The sequence below is a fragment of the Pundamilia nyererei genome, unplaced genomic scaffold, assembly GCF_000239375.1.
Source record: "Pundamilia nyererei isolate P.nyererei 1_Seehausen unplaced genomic scaffold, PunNye1.0 scaffold00090, whole genome shotgun sequence".
NCBI classification, from domain to species: domain Eukaryota; kingdom Metazoa; phylum Chordata; class Actinopteri; order Cichliformes; family Cichlidae; genus Pundamilia; species Pundamilia nyererei.
In genome coordinates, this window is record NW_005187491.1 from 685,703 (window position 1) to 707,072 (window position 21,370).

Below are 21,370 nucleotides of genomic sequence, written 5' to 3' on the forward strand. Positions count from 1 at the left end.
CTATTTATGCATTTAGTCCCTATAATCACAGAAAGTGTGAGAATAGTCCACGATTTTCTGTACATCTAAAAAGGTTTAAACAATAATCCTAATAATATTATCTTTGTTACTTTGATTCTGGCTTGAGCGCTAATATTATTCCTTAGCAAGGATGTAATCTAATGAAAAGGCGCTTCAGAAGTAAATACTGGATACACTGTACCTTGAGCCGCACCGTGGACAAAAAGTTTAAATATCTTGACCTTTCTGCTTCAATTTTGAGTCTCACACAATTTGCTATGAAAGTGCCGTAATAACTCACTGGAGTTTCCCTTCAGCTAATTTGTGTTATTACAAATGTCAATGTAATTTTGAGTAAAACTTTCTTACTTTTGGAACAGAAGTACCGATTTTATTCCAGCACTCTTTAAAAGAAAGACATTGAATGATGAATGAGGAAACGGGGTAGTCAATGAAACGCACACACAAAGTGTAAGTGTCAGCTTTTTCAAGATACGTACAGAATAGCACGGAGTACGGTTAATACAAACCAGACCCTTTAATGTGAATACACACACACACACACACACACACACACGCAGTTTGAACCTCACCATGGAAGGTGACTTATATTATTAACCAGATTTTTTAAAACTGTGAGCACATACATACACACAACACAAACTAATTATATAAGCATGAGGCAGAGGTGATGACTTGTAGCTTCCTTTTGAATACCCTAAATCCAGAGAGAGCAAGATAAAGGAAAAAAAAAAAAGCAAAGGCAGAGAGCGCAAATAAGCTGGAGAGAAAAAGCAGGGCTCAAATATAGATGGAGAGGAAAGGATACATTACAGCTAATGGCTCCATGCAGCAGAACACACACACACACACATATATATGCACACACAGGGCGGTGAGATGGTGTAATGGGCCGTGATGTTTCTGAGCTCACTCCGTTACAGGTGACTGAATCCCAAGTATGTGTGTATGTGTCCTAATGGAAGCGCAACTTACAGGCATCCTGCAGGTAATGAATGACGGCGAGGAGACGTTGTGCCAAAAGTTTGAGACTATGTCAATGTGTGTTTCAAAATATAACTCAGAACTGTATAAACTCTCATTGACCACGTTTAGCAGGTGTGCGCACACGCAGCCGTAAGCGAAACGAGACCGCTCCAGCTGAGGATAGACAGAGAAGGAGGGAGCGAGATGGATGAGAGGAGATGAAAGGCGAGACGACGACACCCACTCGCCGACTGACAGAAGAGAAGATAAACGATAAAAAGCAGAGAGAGACACTTTCTCCGCACTCTTCAGATGTACTGACAGCATGACCTCCTCTCTCAGCTGATCTCATCCTTCTCCCACACTGCTCTCTTCACTTCTCCCACCAAGCATCCATCTCCTTTTTTCCCCCGCGCTCCTCCCATCTCAGCCTCTTCTGAGAAATGGATCTTCTGTTCGACCTTTTCATCTTTTCTGTGTAACACCTAGACCCCAGCCACTTTGGGGATTTTTAATATCAGTGGTGACACTAACGATAAGTGTAAAAACTAAAAATCACCAGTAAGACAAAGATCCCTTGAAGGCTACATTGTGCAGAATGGGCTTATTGAGCTGAGTAAGAGATTGGACAGCTGGTACCACTCATGCCTGTATATTAAATATAAAACTTGAACACAGAATCAAAAACCTAAGATTGTGTGGTTTTTATAGGCTGGAAGTTGAAGAACTTATCACACATTTTAACACACATAACACTTGAAAATGTTGAACTATTCTTTTCTGTTGTGTTATTACAGTTGTGACCTAAAAGTCGGTGATCCCCACATGCTTCAAGGAGTCCATCATTGTTCCTGTCCCGAAGAAACCCCACCCTGCTTCTCTCAATGACTATCGCCCTGTAGCCCTCACCTCAGCAGTGATGAAGTGCTTTGAACGCCTGGTAAGAGACTTCATCATTTCTTCACTACCAGACACACTGGACCCACTACAGTTCGCTTACCGTCCAAATCATTCCACAGACGATGCCATCTCTCATCTCCTCCACACATCACTTACTCACTTGGACACTAGAAGGGGGAATTATGTTAAAATGCTCTTCATCGACTACAGCTCTGCATTTAATACCATAATTCCCTCCACACTCACCACCAAACTGGAGCACCTGGGACTCAGCTCACCTATGTGTCAGTGGATCTCCAACTTCCTAACAGGCAGACCACAGGCAGTAAGGATGGGCGGACATGTCTCAGCCTCCATCACTCTCAGCACTGGAGCCCCCCAGGGGTGTGTTCTGAGCCCCCTGCTGTACTCTTTATACACATATGACTGTGTGGCCACTACCAGCTCCACCACCATCATTAAGTTTGCTGACGATAGTGGACTTCAGCACTAAGCAGGAGAGGAACTACCAGACCCCCGTCATCAACGAGTGCCCAGTGGAGAGAGTGGACAGCTTCAAATACCTCGGAGTTCACATCACGCAGGACCTGTCATGGTCCTGTCACATCAACACCGTGGTGAAAAAGGCCCGACAGCGTCTCTACCACCTCAGACGCTTGAGAGACTTCCAACTGCCCTCCAAGGTTCTCAGGAACTTTTACTCGTGCACCATAGAGAGCATCCTGACGGGAAACATCTCAACCTGGTTCAGGAACAGCACCATGCAGGACAGACGAGCTCTACAGAGGGTTGTGCGGTCAGCTGAGCGCACCATCCGCTCCGAGCTCCCTGACCTGCATTCAATCTACAGCAGGCGGTGCTGGACCAAGGCCAGGAAGATCGTGAAGGACCTCAGCCATCCCAACAACGGACTGTTCTCTCTGTTGAGGTCAGGAAAGCGATTCCGCTCCCTGAAGACCAACACAGAGAGACTGAGGAGGAGCTTCTTCCCGCAGGCGATACGGTCTCTCAATCACACCACCACACAGTACTGACACACACATATGGTTATTACACACACACTGGACATTCTGGACTTTGTTTACATTAATTCAATTAGATGCGTGGTCATCTAATCGAATCACTTCATCACTAAATCACTTTAAGCATATTTGCACTGCACAAGACACTTACAAAGGTGGATTGCACAACACTGGACATTATATTTCTTCATTTCCATTTAATACTTGTACAGCTGCTGTTATTGTATATATATATTTATATTTCTTCATACATTCTTATATATTTCTATACTTTTTGAAGAAGGACTTCACTTTATGGGTTTTTTCTGATGATCAAGTGCTTATGTGTTGAGTAAATAAAAAGTTTGTAGCAACATATTAATTTTCATAAATGTCAGCACTGTAAAATGTAAATTTCAGACTAAACTGGGCAAGGTAGTTGAGCAAAAGTTTGGCTAGGAACAGACGGAGGTTCGGATAGATGTGGACTCCACAGCTGAGTGACTGTTATACTTTTTGCTGGATTATGTAATGGATTGGTGCCCAAATCTGTGCAGACAAGATCACACGCTCACAACTGGCAGGCATGTGAGTGTACACACATAGAGTCTTGTATTCACCCTACAATGAGGAGAATTACAAGTAAATTGTCTGGAATGAAACAATGACCATGCTGAGGATTTTACAGACAATATGATTAAATAAGGATTGCAGATGAAACAGTAATGCCATCAGGCTCTAATAAAGTCTCCTCTAGCTTTACTTTTATTCTCTTCCCTTATTTGTGTCTTTCACATCCTTGTTACTACGAGGCTTTCCTCCACCTCAGTGTGTTACCATTCTCTCTAGCTTTCTTTTCACTTCCCTTGGCCCCTCCCTCCCTGTCATTCTGTCTGTCAGCAGAAGGCTTTTAACCCCTGTGCCCTGGAGGTCACACTGGTCAGACTGGTTTAAGTGCGTTAAGTGTTCCCAGGCCCATTTAGACTAACAAACAAGACCAAAAAGACACAAAGTAATCCCTCTTCTTTGCTTTTTTTCCTCTCCTTTCTTTCTCTCAGTTTTCTTTTTCTCACTTCAGTTTGTCGTTATATATTCAGGCACATCTGGACAGGTTGTGGGCGTCAAACCTGTGAGCATCAGGTAACGTGTCTGTGTGACCCCAAAGACCAACCCAGTCAGAGGCTTTAGACTGGTTCAAGTGTTCTCAGGCCCATTAAACCATTATCAGTGTTGCCAACAAAAAGAGTTGACAAAGCAGACTAAAATCCCCCACTTTACCACCTTTCCTGCTCTGCCCTCGTTTTAACCCGCTTCTTTCTGGACCTTTCTTCACCTCTTATTTCACCCTCACTGACTGTTTTCTTTTTGTCACTTTTTCACTGTGTATTCTCCACCCATCTTCCTCCCACTCATTCTTTCACTAAAAAAAAAAAAAAAAGACTTGATCTCTGTTTTGCTTTAATTATGTGAGCTTACATGTGGGAGTTCATTCTAGGTTCAAAGGGCGCTGTAGTGCTGTAGCTATCAGGGTTCAGGTTATAACACTTGACAGATTAGGTTAAACTGACCACTGACTTTAGAACAAGAGGTCAGAAGTCAAGAGGGTGGAGATGAGCTCTATGCCACACAAGCAGATGGGAAAAAGGTGTGTATATTTAACTGCATTTTGATTTCCACTGAGAAATAATATAAAAACAAAATACTGATATTCAAATCTGAGGGATACCTGGCTTGAGTGCAAGTATGAGTGTGGAGTCACAGATGTCACTCTGTAGCAGAAAACACCATCAGTGTGGTGTTAAACATTGACCTTTGACCTATTCAGGTCAGGATTAGGTCACATTACTATGTTGGGTCTGTCCACTTAACCTAATGTCCACTCAGAGATACAAAAATTGTACTCATAGAAGAATTCGCTTCTTTAGATTAAAGCACAATAACATAGGCTTTGATAACGAGGATGACTCTGTTGCAACATGTGTGCAAATGATCTAATATGGATGAAGACAAAAACATAGTGAAAACCTCTTTATGTATCCATTTCTTAATCATTTGTATGATTAGGTTCAAAGATGGGCCAGAGCCTACCCCACCTGGCACAGGGTGAGAAGCGGGATCCACCCTGACTGGGTTGCCAGTTCATTACGGTGAAACACAAAAAGACATAACTATTCAAGGTCATAACATTACTTACTGCTAATTCAGAATTACAAATTAGTGTCTTTGGACTGTAAGAGGAAGCCAGAGAACCAGGGGAAAACCCACTCAGGTACATTACAGGGACAACATGTAGTCGCCACATAAAAAAAGCCCAGCAGACCAATAGGTTCAAACCCAAAACTTTTTTGCTCTATAGCAACGGTGCTAATCACTGCAGCACCGTGGTGCTGCGAAGGATCAAGAAGATTATTTGCAAATTCAGAGACATTTAAAAGACCAGCAGCAGCTGAGACTAACAGGTTTTTGAGTGTATTTGTTTCTGTATCAGCAGGCAGACTCAAGCAACTTGAACTGCTTAGATAAAAAGGTGGATCAGCCGGAATAGACCGGCAATGGTGAATATCCATTTAATGGTATTAAAAAAATAAAATATGATAGCATATAAATACAAATGCATCATATTAGAATTGACTGATTTACTGCACTTGAAAAAATAAACTGCACATGAACATGTACGGTGATAAAAATCAATTTAATGTAATTTGACTGTTCCTAATTTGCAAAAGTCAACACGTGTGAGTTTCACAAGAAACATACCTCACAAAGACAAGCGCTGATCTATGGATGCATCCCAACTGAACCCTAAAGAACAGCAGCTGAAATAACTGTAAGCAGTTGTAAAAGTAACAGCTACAGAAAAAGGAAGTGTGCGGGTGTACAAAGACTGCATTAGACCATCAAAACAACTAAAACACATTGATAATTAATGATTTCAAATAAAATACACACAATCAATGCCAAACTATTAAACTACAAAGTTGGCGTGTGTTTAATTTAAGTTAGATGAAAATGTTGAACTTCTTCTCTACTTTAATACTGTGTTCCACGCTAACCACACAAAAACACATTCTCTCTAAACAGAAAGATTAGCTCCAAAGGTTTTGATTGTATAAGAGTTGTATAAATTTACCTTAACTGCAAATATGTTTGTGTATATTATTGTTATTGCACACAACTTCAATAACAAGTTACGTATTATGCATACTTAAATGTTTAGTTGTCACTCTAATTGCAGTCCAGCTAATTGCATGCTCCAGCTGATAAAAGCCATCTCATCACTCCTTTGCCATTTGACATTGACTTTAAAATGAAAATAGCTACAGCCTAAGAGTGAGTCAAATTATAAAAAAATATGATATTATCTGCATATTATTGCATACAGTCGACTACAGAGAAAAGACAATGAACAATAATGAAAGGGATTACGGAAAACAGGGGGAAGTAAACCGGAATAACAGGAGGAAGACGGCATTTAAAGTCACTAAAGGGCAAAATGACAAATGAAAGAGAGGAGGAAAGAAAGGAAAAGATGGAAAGGTAGAGAGAGAAGGGAGAGAGCGAGAGTAGGAAGGCGAGAGTGAGAACAAAGGAGGCAGTGTGTGGTGAACAGGGGATTGAGTCGCCATCTGAGACGAATAAAAACTGGAATAACAATAAAAGTCAGAAGGCGCTACCTCCCCTCCTCTTTGCACAACCGGTCCTCATGCATGTTTGTTTGTGCGCGCGCACGCACACATGCATCACCACTGGTCGTTCTTTATTTGCAGTAAAGCACTGTGTGACAAATCTCAGCAAAAAAGTTTGGAAATAAACTTGTGTTGACACTTGCACTTACAGTGAACACACACTCTTGCAAACAAGCGTGGACGCAAACTGAGCTAGAGAATCAAAGACACATGGGGCGGCAGCTAGCACACAAACAGATACGCAACAGCTGTAACAGGAAAAAAAAACAACATACTGTTTCCACGGAGACGAATCCCGTATGCCAAAGATTTGAGAAAGTGCATGCGATGTTTGCATGTTTACATCTGAGCAAAGACAAACCTTGCATGTTGCACTGTAGGGAAATAATAAAGGAGGACACAAAAAAAGAAAAGTGATGAAAGGCAGACACGCGAGGTGTCGTCCCTAACACTGTTATTGTTTTTAGTGTTGCTAGTGTTCCTCAAAATTGCAGCCACATTTTCTTATAACACCTGCTCCTTCGTCACTTGTATTTGTAGCTGTTTTTCCCTCTGGCTTTGTTTCTTTGATGCAAAAATGGTCAAAATGAGTCATGAAAAGAACAAGAGAAAAAAGAGAAGCAGGGGACTTGTACTGTACATAACTGAGAAATAAAGTTCTCTAAAGTTCTAGATGTAGTTGCTAAAACACTAAATAAAATAGACTGGAACTACACGTGCTCATCTTAGATCAGTTTTTCAGTTTTTAGTTGAATGATGACCATTACGAAAACCTTTGCTCCTTAAAATTGGCTTCATTTTTGCAGTAAAGTCAGGACATCCTCATTGGAGGAAAACAGTTTTTTTTACTTTAAGGGCATCTGTACATTTTGTTTTTATTTTATCCCAACAAATCAAAACCAAGTGACACATCTGTCCCGTTAACAAGGGATTGTCAGCAGTTGATGGGAACGGTTAATGTATATCATGACAGCAGATTTAGAAATGGGATTTAAGAGTCGTTATTTCTGAAATTCAGCTACAGCAACCTTTATTGCTGCACCAGTCTCATCCAAACTTGCTGTTTCTGTGGTTATTTGTTTCTGCTTCTGGCATGGGAAGATGACATGGCATTTATTAATCTCAGCAACAAAGCTCTGACTGCCACAGCTATTTTTATTCCAACTGGTAAACGCTTTTAAAAACAGGAGACCAATTTAAAGAGCTGAAAAAAAAAAAAAAACTGAAAAAAAAGCCCCAACTTGGGTGCATTAAGTCCAAAAGTCTAACTCAAAGCTACCTGTTTGTACCTCAACAATAAAGCAGTAAAATTAATTAAACATTTCCGGGTAATAGAAAGTATTTTTTACAGCATTGTATTTTTAACAGTGATAGTCAAAATGATTTATTTCTGTGTACATGGTGCACTGTTTACACCAGGCGCTATTCCATCTACAGCTCAGCAGCCACTTCCCCTGCAATCCATAAAGCAGGGTGCAATTTTCTGGACAAATCACAGAGTAAACTCTGGCTATGTGACTGGGATCCAGCTCCTTTAAGTCATGTCCTGGTATTCATTACAACTCACAAAGCTTCCATTAATCTATTTTTCCTTATTTTCAGGACTTTAACCAATGTAAAGCACTCGCCTTAGGGCCAAATCTGACCACTGAGGGTCAGCAGAAGTGGTTCAGCTCTTGCAGTCCTGATACACGCCAGGCTGGCCCAGAGCAGGCCAGCGAGAGGCAGAGAAGGGAGTTAAGAAAGGAAAAAGAATGACACAAAGTGTATATATATATATATATACACTGTGTGTACATAAGCAAGCAGTGGTGATGGTTAGGGTTAGGGTAAGACTCCAGGAAGTGTAATGTAAGTCATGTAATGTCCTCTGCAGCTATGGAAACACGATTGTATGCAATGTGTTTGTGTGTGTGTAGTACCTCTCATGTTTCGCAGCAGAGAACTGCTGAATGACTACTGAAAGCCAGCGCCAGATTTCTGTGTGCAGGAAAACAAAAGAGCGTGACATAAACACACACACAGCTACTTTACTTTGATTGTGTGTGTGTGTCTATATTTGAACAGTGCACTGTGTGGCACGTGCATGCATCCATGGTTATGCATGTGTGAGTGCTGAAATGAGGTCTGTGACAGTATGTGTGCCTATGTGCTTGACTGCAGGCTTCTGAATCTGACCCGTCTGACCGCTACCTAAACTCATGTAAACAAAGCATCTCTTTAGTGGTGTAAACGTGACAGTGCAGTGAGTCAGAGCTTCTGATCTTCCATATAAACGGTGAAAACTTCAAAACAGCTGCCAAGAAGAAAAAAACAGAACAAGCAAACCATCCAGATGAGCCTGGATGTTTTTAAAGCTGTTTTGGCTTCATGTCCAATAAAGTTGCTTTGATTTTGTTGGATGTTTTGGGGGGGCAAACATTTTATTGTCTGTTCAGACATGGAAGTATTTATCCAACCAACTTATTCTTAAGCTTTTAGTTTGTTAATTCACGACTTGGGAAGCTTTAAATAAGAAGTCGTTCATGACCTTTGCATACTTGCAGTGTGTTATTCAATTGCAGCAATATGTTGACCGGTCCAATCAAAGGGTCTAAAACCATCTTGTAAAAGTCAGCCACTGATTATGTGGTTCATTGCACAACCTTGTTTCCAAATAAGTTAAAAATTAAAAACAGAAATGTAGTCATTCACAAATCATTTAAAATTAAATTTAATCAAAAATACTAACAAGAAAATGTACTAAATGTAAAAACTCAAAACTGTTTTAAAAAATGTGTGTTGATTTAAACTTGATTCAAGCAGTGCTGGACGGGGATAATACAAACTAAACCAGGAGAAACTTGGGAACTGAATGCACGGAGAAACACACAGCCGTGAGGGAGATCGCGGCACGGGACGATTTTATCACAGGAGTGGAGGAAAGGCAGACGAGTGAGGGGACACAAGAGAGAGGAAGAGAGAGGGTGTGAGGGGGGACAAGAGAGCAAGAGGGGGACACATGGCAGGCTGGTAAAACATGGATAAACATGACAGACAGGAGAGCCATGGGATGAACACATGGAGGGGAACATGGGAACAGAAAAGGGAAACAAGAAGGACACAGGACAAAGACACAAGAGGAACCTGAGAGGAAAGGAACCAAACAGGAAACATAAGAAACTCAAAAAATGGAATAAATTCAAGACTACTAAATGAACCTAAATCATAATATAATACAAAATGACACAAAAAACACATGAAACTCAAAATGCTATGTCAAATGACCCAGAACCATGACAAGCAGAATGTCTAAAAGAGTTATTAACACAAGAAAAGTCCTCTAATGTAAAGAAACTATGGAATATGGCATATTTCAGTCAGCAACAATACTCAGGTAGGCTGTGGTACTTAAACAATGTTCAGGGTGCCAAAGGGTGACAAGAAAATGTTGCACAAACCACCAGAAAACCATTGATGCAAGGCGGGATCAATCCATGTTGCTTACACCAAATTCTGACCCGACCCGACCATTAAAGTACATAGCAGAAACCGCAACTGGACTACGCAATGTTTTTCCAATCTTCTTATGTTCAGTTTTGGTGACCCTATGTGAACCGTAGCCTCAGTTTTCTGTTCTTACCTGACAAAATAGGCAACTGGTGTGGTCTTCTGCTGCTGCAGTCTATCTGCTTTAACATGTTGTGCATTCAGAGATGCTCTTTAGCATATCTCGGTTGCACTGAAAGTTTTTTTTTTAAATTAGTGCTGCCTTCCTGTCAGTTCCGAAGATGACTGGCCATTCCCATCTCTGTATTTCTGTGCAGAGAAGTGATTCTCACTGGATATTTTCTCTTTTTAGAACATCCTCTTTAAACCCTGGAGATGGTTGTGCAGGAAAATCCAAGAAGTTTGTGAAATACTGAGACCAGCCCATCTGTCACCAGCAAACGTGTTACATCCAAAGCTCCTTAATCCAACTTTCTTCCCAATTCTGATACTTGGTTTAAACCTCAACAGGTCTACATTCCTCAGTATATTAAGTTGCTCTCATGTGATTGGCTGACTAAATATTTGTGTTAACAAGCAGTAAAATAGGTGTACAAAAGTGGCTGGTGAGAATTGAGCAAATGTGGTCCACCTGGAATCTTATATACATGTTATTTTCTCGAACTGCATCTTGAATAAGTTAGGATGGAGCAGTAAAAAAAATGTGAAAAAATAATTAATTAATGATTGGAGATTTCCAAATGAGGATACTGCTGACATACATAATATACACTTCTAGCACTGTAGCATTAGTGGTAAAAATATACATATGGAGAAAGTCTGGATTAAAACTGATAGAAAAATAGAAAAAGGCGGAAATAAACGTGCAGCATAAAATATGGCAAATATTATGAAATACAAGACATATGAAAAGGGATCAATATTAATGAACGCTGACACAAGAATTTAATAGAAACTGTTGTTCAAAAAGTGCATCATGGTTTCATTAACAGCTGGATGGGTCATGTGTAGTATATGTAGAGATAAGAATGCCTGTGGTAAAATGCATTACATTTCTGCATGACACTTTATGAATCATGGTAAACCAGTGGTCACTTTGAGTCAGAGCTCAGAATAAATGGATGGTGTTCAAACCGCCTGAGAATACTGTTCACATCTTGAAATCATAAATTCACAGTCCATTCTGGTCCTTCTCAAAAAACTCGGGGAATACTCCTCTGTGATGGATGACTGTTTCGGCAAAAGCCGAGACCAGTCTTAAAGTTAAAAAGAACCATGTTCTGGAAATAAACCAGCTTCTGTGCCTGTGTGCATAGGTTCGGAAAATGACAGCCAACACCATCCACAATAACTTGCACAACCTGTTGTGCGTCATTTGACATATGACCACATCTCTAGTGAGATTTACACCCTCACAGGGACAGTTCTGTAAATCACAAGACAACTTGACAGTGTTTTGTTTGTACAAAACTTTAAACTGCAAAATGCCAACTAACCAAGCTACAAAGTGAGGCAATAACCTCAGTTACCTTTCTGGAATGAGATAAAAGTGCCATGATAAAGCTGCTTTTTTGTTTGGAGCAGCTTATTGAAGGCTGCATTTTGGGTGTTGTTAAATTTGGCACACGAGTCAGTTACAGAATTCGTTCCTAAAAGTTTGTTTTCACACACAAGAATTCTTCAGAGACACACCATCCGTGTTGATACTGCATGCCATCTGCGTCATATCAATGAATCATGGCTTTTTTTCTGTGCTTTTTAAAAAATAAAAAAAAACAAGAAAGATGCTTCTCATTATTTAAATGACTTAGACTTTGATTCCATTGACAACAATGCTCATTTTAGCACCATTTACAGCAGGAAATTACTGGGTCCATGCTATAATAATGTCACTCCTGACTTTATTCTTCACTCAGTTGCAGATTGCTAAATGCAAAATATGGACAGCACTTTTGTATGTGGAATGGAGTCCAATTTTGAGTCTGATAGCAGATTTTAAAAGATTTTTCCTAAGCTGTCTTAGCGTGAAGACATATTCTGATGTTCTGTGTTTTTGAAAAGTGACAAATTTTTAAAACTCTGGTGGACAGTCTAAAAGAGCCATAACACAAAAAGACTCTGGGTGGCATGAAGACAAATAACATCTAAATGCTTGGAAAGCTTTGTGTAACCACAATAGCAAGAATCTGGACAGATGCTCATATGCAGCTACTTAGAAATATGATCTCGATACCACAGAAGAGAGTGACAAGAACAGCGAGGATGAAAGACTGGCCTTTCTTGTGGTTGTTGGTTTATAAAGAAACATCTAGCCTGAGAAAAAAAAAACAGTTGCACAAACTCCTACTGATCCGACTCCTACTAATAGTAAGAAACTTATTACTCACTTGTATTGTTTTTATTGTCTTGGGAAGCTTATAATTAAACCGCTTAAAGGAAAATTAAACAGATACATAAATGCAGCAGAAGAAACCACTGGTTCAAACTACTAGCAATCTGTAGGCGTGACTGAACACTGCTACGATTAAGAGTCCCACTCCATATGTAGACTAACAGGCAGCACAAAGCACCGACACCAACAGGGTTAGAGGTTTAACTCCCAATAGGCCCACACATTTTTAAAAAGTATGTTCTCATCGCACTATAAGGACGTTCTGATAAAAAAAACTCCCTCCAACTGCTTTACATTATGCACACAGAGAGTACATGTTAAAAAAATCTAACATAACAAAACAGAGGACAATACAGACAGCTCAAAGCGGATGGATGGATGAACATTGTATTACAGGATGAATAATGTTCTTTTAATGAGCCGACAGAAGATATCACTGTTTGGGGTTAGTAGGCTATGTGTGTGCAGTGTCTGGGCAATTCATTTCAAAGTTACCGCTGTCTAGGCTCAGTGGCCAGCAGCTAGACTAGAGAACACATAAGACTAAAACTGACTGATAAGAGCTGAGAAAATAAACACACACCTCTCACCCAGTCGAGGCCAACACATTCATCTGTAAAAGGAGGAGGATTGGATAAAATTTGTGTGTGTGTGTGTGTGTGTGTGTGTGTGTGTGTGTGTGTGTGTGTGTGTGTGTGTGTGTGTGTGTGTGTGTGTGCCCTCAAATGATTCAGAGATGGACTGAGGCTGCAAAAGAACAAAAAGTGATTGATGACACTGGATGATGAAAGATCATACACCAAACCAGCTGCTTAGATTTTCCATAAAAATGCAGTCATTGTATTCCCCTACGATACACCCTTACATTCTTTCCTTGGCACTTCTTTAATTTTGTGCATTTCGCCAACACTGCACGTCTCCTCAAGAAGAAAAAGGTACTAATTACTGCTAAAGGTTATATGTCAGATTTGCTATTAAACATGTATTCCTTTCTGTAATATGGTTTTTCTTTACTGCTGGCATTCTGTTTCACAAGTTTTCCATCAGGACAATCATGATTTAAAGGAACTAGTTCACACAAATTAGAAAAAGTTACTTTCACACAATTTTCAAGCATTTTCAAGCATTTCAAGCACCCAACCTGAACTGCCCTTCTGACATGATCATTCTTAATCTGTCCATTTTGGTCATTCCCAATGAAAACCTTTGGATTTTCAAATCTACCACCTTTAGCTAAACCTGTCTATTTGTCAATGCCACTGTCTCCAGTGGAAAAACATGGACAAAGGCAGAAATCCCAGAAACAGATCAGAATGTCAGATAATTGGAACCAACAATAGGAAAAAGAAGAAGAAAAGGTTTTACAGGCATACACATAGACAGACGCCCAATCATAACTCGCATATAAAGACTACAGCTACAATTAACTGACCCATGGCCTCAAGGACAAACTGCTCCTGAGTAACTGTCAGAGGAGGCTGGACACCAATGCTCAGCTTAGATGACTTCACCACACTACTGGCTTTCACCTTCACCTGAAAAAAAAAAAATGATGATGTTAGATGTAGACAGGATACTGGTAAAGGGCAGATAGAATTCTGACACACAAAGTGAGAGAAGAAACAATGATTTTAAAGGTTCACCTGTACGGTCACCGAGGGGACAGGCAGACCATTGATATCGTGGATCAGGGCTTGCTATGGACAGATATTAAAAGGGAAATATGACTTTCTATGTTTATTATTACATATGCATCTAAATGTGCGAATGTGAATTTGTTTTTTTATGTGTGTTTTGTGTTTGTTTACCGATGGGTTGTCCATGCTGGAGGAAACAGTGGTAGTAATGCACAGGTCATCCTCACTATCGGTTTTGGGCAAAATGTCTGAAATACCAACAGTTTAATCTCAAAACACTGAACCGATGTGTTTATTAGTCAATATAGCATTTCACCACATTTTGAAAGAAGGCATGATACTTGGTCAGTTTGCAAACAAATCAACCAGCATACAGAGAGGACAAAAGATAAAATTCACATTGACTTGTTGTTAAAGGCAGTTTAAATTAAACCTTGTGTGGCAGTCTTAAATTTATTTTATATATACACACACACACACTGTTACAGTCATTGATGCTCATATTAAACATGGCCAGTCTCAAATAATGAGGTCAGTGTATGTACAAGAGCCAGAAGCCTCAGACTGCTCTAAACCTCCTGGACCTGTTAGATGTCAAAAAAGGTAATTTCTTAATTATGGTCATTTCATACTCTCTCACTCTTTTACACAGACCTGGCTATGAGCACAGCAGCCCCTCCCACCTCTTTCCAAGGCTTCTGTTTCCCATTCAGAAGGCAGTTAGCTTAAACCAGTGGTTGTCGAACTGTGGGGCAAACCCAACTGGTGAGGTATGGATGCACTGCAGGTGGGGTGTTGACAACCAGGTGACAAATATCAAGTGAAACTAAGGTGGATTTTTTCAGTAAAAAAAAAAATTATTCTTAGCGACTGGACCAGATCTTAGTCTAAGATTTAAAAAAAAAAGGAACTGTGAATCATTTTGAACTGTAAATCAAGCAAAGCCACCCTAGCAGAGTCCAGGATTTCAAATATGGAGCTAAAAATGGACATAAAAGGTCACCTTAAGGAGTAAAAATATCAGATACTTGCTGCTCAGATACTCCAATGGGAAATGTTACCAACTTTAAAGTGAATGTAGACAGTCAATTGATTCAAAGAAAGAGTCACTTAAGAATGACAATATGATTAGATAAACCTAGGATCAGACAAGAAGGATCAAAAGTTGCCTCTTAAGGGCATATTTTGGTTTTATGATAATTAGAAAATGTGTATTATGCTTCCAGCAGTCTCCTACCCTGAGTCCTGGTGGCTTCTCGGATGAATTTCTGCAGTTTCTTCATCTCAGCTTCCACCTGCTCATAGTCAGCCTCCCTGGCATCCACCTTCGGAGTTGAAAAGAAAGAGGGATCTGTACCCATGTAAGAGCACAGAAGTTGACCATCTGAACTTAGACTGACCACGACTCCCTTCACATCCCTGAGAAGAGCAGAGAAGAGGAAAGTTAACTTTTTCCTAGTGTGCTATTGGTCGTTAGTCAAGAACATCTGCCAAAAAGGTCTACTGTAGTTCAAAATTAGTTATTTGCTCCTTTAAAACAAGTAAGCTAAATGCTTATTTAATCCTTTTAGAAAAAGCTGAATATAAAGTTCAGAACTAATTTATAATATGAAACCAGATTAAACGAGGGAGAGCATGAAGAAATGCTGAGTGATGCAATAATGTGTTTTAACTGTGTGTGTGCTAACTGGTTGCAGATGTGTTGTGTGTGTGTGTATGTGTGTGTTTTCTGTTCCAGTCCAGTGAGACGATAACACATACACTCAGACCCACACATGAGGGGGTTCAGGTCAAGAGCAGCAGCCGGCTCCACACCTGCACAGGAGGGCGTCTGAGGGGGCATAAAACTTTCACTTTACTGCTGCGGAAACACTGTCACGCACACGCACGGGCACACACGTACACAGAAAAATTTATATTCATAGAGCCATGACCAAATGCTACAGAAACGCATTCATAAAAGTGATGGTTCTCACATTTATTTAAAGCCCACAGACACACACACACAGACCATGCTGAATAATAGCTCAAAGTTCAACTGAGAGAAAGATTGTTGCGTACGCATCAACTAAAGGAACTCACATAATCTACCAGCAGTGTTAGGTAATACATACATACAAGATATGTGACAATACAAAACTATGTTGCCAGAATTTATTTCAATCTTTTAAAAAAAGTAATAAAAAATGTGGCACTGTGTACACTTTTCGTTCCAGTGTCTTATTACCTTGCACAAATCAAGGTTTGAAAATCCATCCATCCATCCATTCGCTTCCGCTTATCCTTTTCAGGGTCGCGGGGGGCGCTGGAGCCTATCCCAGCTGTCACAGGGCGAGAGGCAGGGTACACCCTGGACAGGTCGCCAGTCTGTCGCAGGGCCAACACACAGGGACAGACAACCATTCGCGCTCACATTCACTCGCACATTCACACCTAGTGACAATTTGGATTATCCAATTAACCTATCCCCACAAGCTGCATGTCTTTGGACGGTGGGAGGAAGCCGGAGTACCCGGAGGGAACCCACACAAACACGGGGAGAACCTGCAAACTCCACACAGAAAGACCCCGGCCTGATGGTGGAATTGAACTCAGGACCTTCTTGCTGTGCGGCAACAGTGCTAACCACCATGCCACCGTGCTGCCAGGTTTGAAAATATTTCTCAAAATATTGTAGTAGTGTACAACACTAGTTCCAAAGAAGGTCTATAAAATGTAAATAAAAACAGAATGCAATGAAGTGCAAATCTCATAAACCCATATTTCATTCGCAACAGAATATATAAAAACATTTTTTATAATGAGAAGTGTATGGTTTTAAGATGTAATGTGATGGTAGCAACATGTCATAGCAAAGCGGGCCAGAGGCGAAAAAGGGCTGGAAAAGTTAGTAGTACCAAGGAGAACATTTTGAAACTAATTAGCTTAACTGGCAACCAGTCAGTAACATGACTGTATAAAAAGAGCATCTTAGAGAGGCGGAAGTTCACCAGTCTGAAACCAGTCTGAGCACTATCTACCAACAATAACACATAGTATATTTATCAAAGCGAGCAATAGGTTCAGCTGCCATCGGAGCAACTGAAGGTAAACTTTTGTCTGGTTCATTTCCCCCCTTTTTTAAAAGTTCTTGAGTGCTACAAATGCTTCTTGAGGCTATTTGCATAAATGATCATTACAGGTGACAGCAAGTATGCATGAGATATCTTAACAATTGTAGCTTGTGTCAAAGTTACAACTGTTACACTGCTGATGGTGCCTGGATTCAATTTCTATGAATTAACTTAACCTTCTATTTAATAACGGTCCTCTCAGATCAGTTTTAACATAAATATATATCAGGTTCTGAGTCTTCACAGTTCTGATTCAGATTTGGTCCATGTTAAACTTGAAGGATCCCAAAATGGTGAGAATATTTAATTTGGGGTTGGCAATAAAATGCAATACTGCCTCCAAAACACAAGAACTCCTGGAGCACTGCTATCAAATAGAGCTAGCCAGAATGAGCTGCTGAAGTGATCATATGTTGTTTTTGTGTGTATTGGTTTTGTTTTGTGTGTTCCTATCCCACACTCTGCACGGTGTCCCACCAACACACTAAATCACCCGATGATTATCAAATGCTTTAAAACAACACAGCCTCAAACTAAACCAAACAGCTACCCAGACACACACTATCTCCCACATCTAAAACACACAGGCACACACACACAACCAAAAACCACATCATTTTTCAACCGTGTTTGTGTTTTGCATTGTAATTGTATCAAATTGGGCTTTGATTGGAGTTGTTTGGAAAAAGACAAAGGATTGCCTATAGCTGGCCCCTCCCCACTACGCTCTGATTGGCCAGCTGGAAGACATTGTCGAGTAGTTTACACACTGGATTTCACAAGCTGATAAACACAACATTATATTTGCTATAGGTGTGTGTTTGTTTACATGCATAATCACTGCTGTGTACACTACATGCACTGAGCTGTCCTAAGCTATCCTTCATCTTTATATTCCTCGAATGGTCATCTTTAAACTAGGAAAATTCTAACATCAGATTCCTTCATTTGCTGGAGGTTATACTCACAAAAAGTTGGCAACACGCACAGCCACGGGGATAAAGGAGAGCTGGGATGCCCACTTCAAGGTCACATCCTGGTAAACCAGCAGCATGTTGGTGTGATTACCTAGCAACAGGTTTGTAGTGCCATCTGTCACTAAACACGACCACAAAAAGAAGATTAGAAACAACAGACCTTAAATATCACAGCATTTTATTTTTAAAAATAAATAAAATAAAACTGGCTTTCAGAAGTTCAGACTCCATCACCTAAAAAAAAAAAGAGGCTAGAGAAAAGCTAAACTAATTCGCTAGTTTTGTGTCAGATTCTCAAATTTCAATTCACAAATTTTACCATGCAGCGTAGTAATAAATTCCTCTGGTGGGTGGCATTGCCCTGTAAGAAGTTCCCACAGTAAAGAAAATCACTTTTCACGTCTGGTTTGTATATAGAAATTTTGTCATCTCGATTTTTCATTTTGAGACAAGGTAACCTTTTATAGGTGTATATACAACTGAAGTTCCACATACACTTTCTTTCATGACACATGGCTTGAAACCTTCAGTATAAATACTACTTACATTTTACTACTTATGTTTCACTCACACACACACACACACACACACACACATCCAGCCAATCCCACCAATGGCGCAGTTACCACCAGGAGAGATCTGAGGTGATGGCCACACGCAAAACAAACACACCTCACTTACACTCACACACACACACACACACACACTGGTACACATACTCACACAGTGGAATACGTAAGTTATAATATAGTAACAGCGGTCAGCAGGGTGGCACAGTGCAGGGGTCGAAATGACAGAGTGTGTTGGTGCCACATTAAAGCAAAATACACACCTTACGTCTCCACATCAGCCTTATAATTACAACCATATTATAAAAATTTCCAACCGGTGTTCTTCGTTCTCCTTCCTTTCTAGGTTTTTTTTTTTACCCTCCTGGCCCACTGATATCTCCACATCCCATTCTTTTCTTTCTCCTTTTCCTTATCCTGACATCTCTCCCCACATCCATTCTGGCCTCCGCATCATAGGTGCCACATCATGATCCTATCTGAATGAATCTGTCACCCATGTTATCATGATCCTAGAATATCATGTTCCTAGAAGTAGGAATCATTAAAATCATGCAGGAGCTGGTCTTTGATTGTAAGGCTTCAGATAAGCAATGAAGCCAATAAAGTTAAATGACAAAATAAGATACAAACAGCATAAAAGAGGTAGACTGGGGGGGGCGAGGGAACTGGTCGAGCAGGCAGCTGTGAAGATGAGCGCCAGAAAGAAAGCAATAGGAAATGCTAAGGAGAGCACTGTTGCCTATCCTCATCTACTCCAATCTCTAGACTATGAAGACACTATAGAAATCCACTGAATGGCCCTGCATAATAAAAGAAGCCCTTGCTGCTTGTTGGGTGGCAGCTCCAGCAGTTAGACTGTCACTAAATATCACACTGTTAAAAATAAACTCTAGAGTGGACTTTGTTTGTTTTTGAGAGTGAAGTCTGCAACAGCAGTCATGCTCCTGGGAATTGTCATCATCCCTCAGTCATGTGGGAATTTTTATGTGGTTTTGACTGTTGACAGCAATCATGTCCCAATAAAAGTTGCTTTTGTTGAAATGACACATTGGGGATTGAGTTTATAGACAATTTCCAAGAGTAATTTAAATAATCTAAATAATATTCAGAGTAGACATTGGAGGGAACTTTGAAAGCTGAGATATTTTAATTGTAAAATTGAAAACAGATATCATGGCCACCTTTTGCAGTCAGTCAACGAAGCCTCCATTCTGGATCCTTCCTCCATAGAGTCAGAGTATTTTATATCAAACGTAATACACTTTAAAAAATGGATCTATAGTACATTGTTGCATAAATTAAAGTGGGCAGAAGCACTTTTGACGTTGTTTTGGCTGCATTTTCAGGAGGTTATACACAGAACTGTACTGCTAACTACATTAATATAATTCGTGTTGCTTAGGGTTGAAAGTGACAGTTAAGCAGCAATCGATAACCACGAAGGTAAGGCATACCCTTTTTCTTCTTAACAATTTTAATATAAAAATCACAGCTGTCCCCAGCTGCCAGTGCAACTTAATGGGACAGAAACAAGGAGAGCAATACTTTATTGAAGTGCTTTTGGAAGCACTCTTGTCCAATTAACAAGTTTTATCGGAAACCTATGGTTTAAAACAGAAACAAAGCTATGAAAATGGTTTCTGGATACAGATCGATTTTATGCACTTGAATCAAAGGGTTTCTGAGTCATACTGGTTTCTTAGGCAACCACAACATCAACCCAAATAATGGATGCGTGACCATGCAGATCATAGGCCACTGTGCATGGAACTAAAACTCATAAATTCACCATCTGTGTGTGAGAATGTGTTTATGCACACCTCTTTTTGTGTATGTTCTCATATTACTCATTCTAAATGACCACAATCAGGCTGCAATTTGATACAATTGCGCCGCTAATTGCTAATTATTGAATAATGGAACTTTGTGAGTACGTGTGTGTGGGGAGAAAATCGATTCATTTAGTCAGGTGCAAGCTTTCAGTAAAAATGACAGCAGAGTCGGCCTCCATCGCCTCCTTCTCTAAGACCAATTCAACATCTGTAGCCAGGCTAACACACAGAACTAATTATCATCCACCCACAGCATATCCTGTCCATTGTGTGCATGATAAGCAGTAGCCTCTTGCCTCAGATGTGACGCCCTTTCAAATGCAGCTAATAATCACCACACTGTACACCTCTTTCTCTTTTCTCCCCATCAGAGGTGAAGTCAGGGAGAGGTGTTCAAAGCTGGAACCCATTACTGTTTAACAAACACACACACACACACACACACACACACACACGTAACCGTGGGTGTACCTACAGTAACGCCTATGATTTCAATATGCTGCATACTCATTATGACAAAATGAATTCTTCATTGAAGTTTCATTGTTTAGATTCAAAACCAGCACTTGAATGTACTTGCACAACACAGCAGAGAGCAGTTTTCAACTTTTTTAAATTAAAAAAAAAAAAAAAAACAAGAAAAAAAAATCATGTGTGCTGGTTATTTAGCAACAGACAGCAGCCAGAGATTAAGTAAGACACAGATTTGCCATCATACGTAGTGACTATTTAAATGCTAAAGAGCCAGATATCTTATTCAGCCGTTCATTAAGAGTACAATTGA

General features: G+C 40.1%; 1 protein-coding gene across 1 annotated transcript in view; it reads right to left on the bottom strand.

Moving 5' to 3' along the window:
- Positions 1 to 21,370, bottom strand: part of bbs9 (Bardet-Biedl syndrome 9) — a 170,151-nt gene that overhangs the window by 127,346 nt on the left and 21,435 nt on the right. The window contains exons 9-14 of the mRNA XM_013912433.1: positions 18,174 to 18,303; positions 15,493 to 15,511; positions 15,330 to 15,417; positions 14,264 to 14,340; positions 14,099 to 14,152; positions 13,888 to 13,990 (exon numbers count right to left, since the gene is read on the bottom strand). Of these exons, the coding sequence (XP_013767887.1) occupies positions 13,888 to 13,990; positions 14,099 to 14,152; positions 14,264 to 14,340; positions 15,330 to 15,417; positions 15,493 to 15,511; positions 18,174 to 18,303 (471 nt within the window). The remainder of the gene's footprint in view (positions 1 to 13,887; positions 13,991 to 14,098; positions 14,153 to 14,263; positions 14,341 to 15,329; positions 15,418 to 15,492; positions 15,512 to 18,173; positions 18,304 to 21,370) is intronic.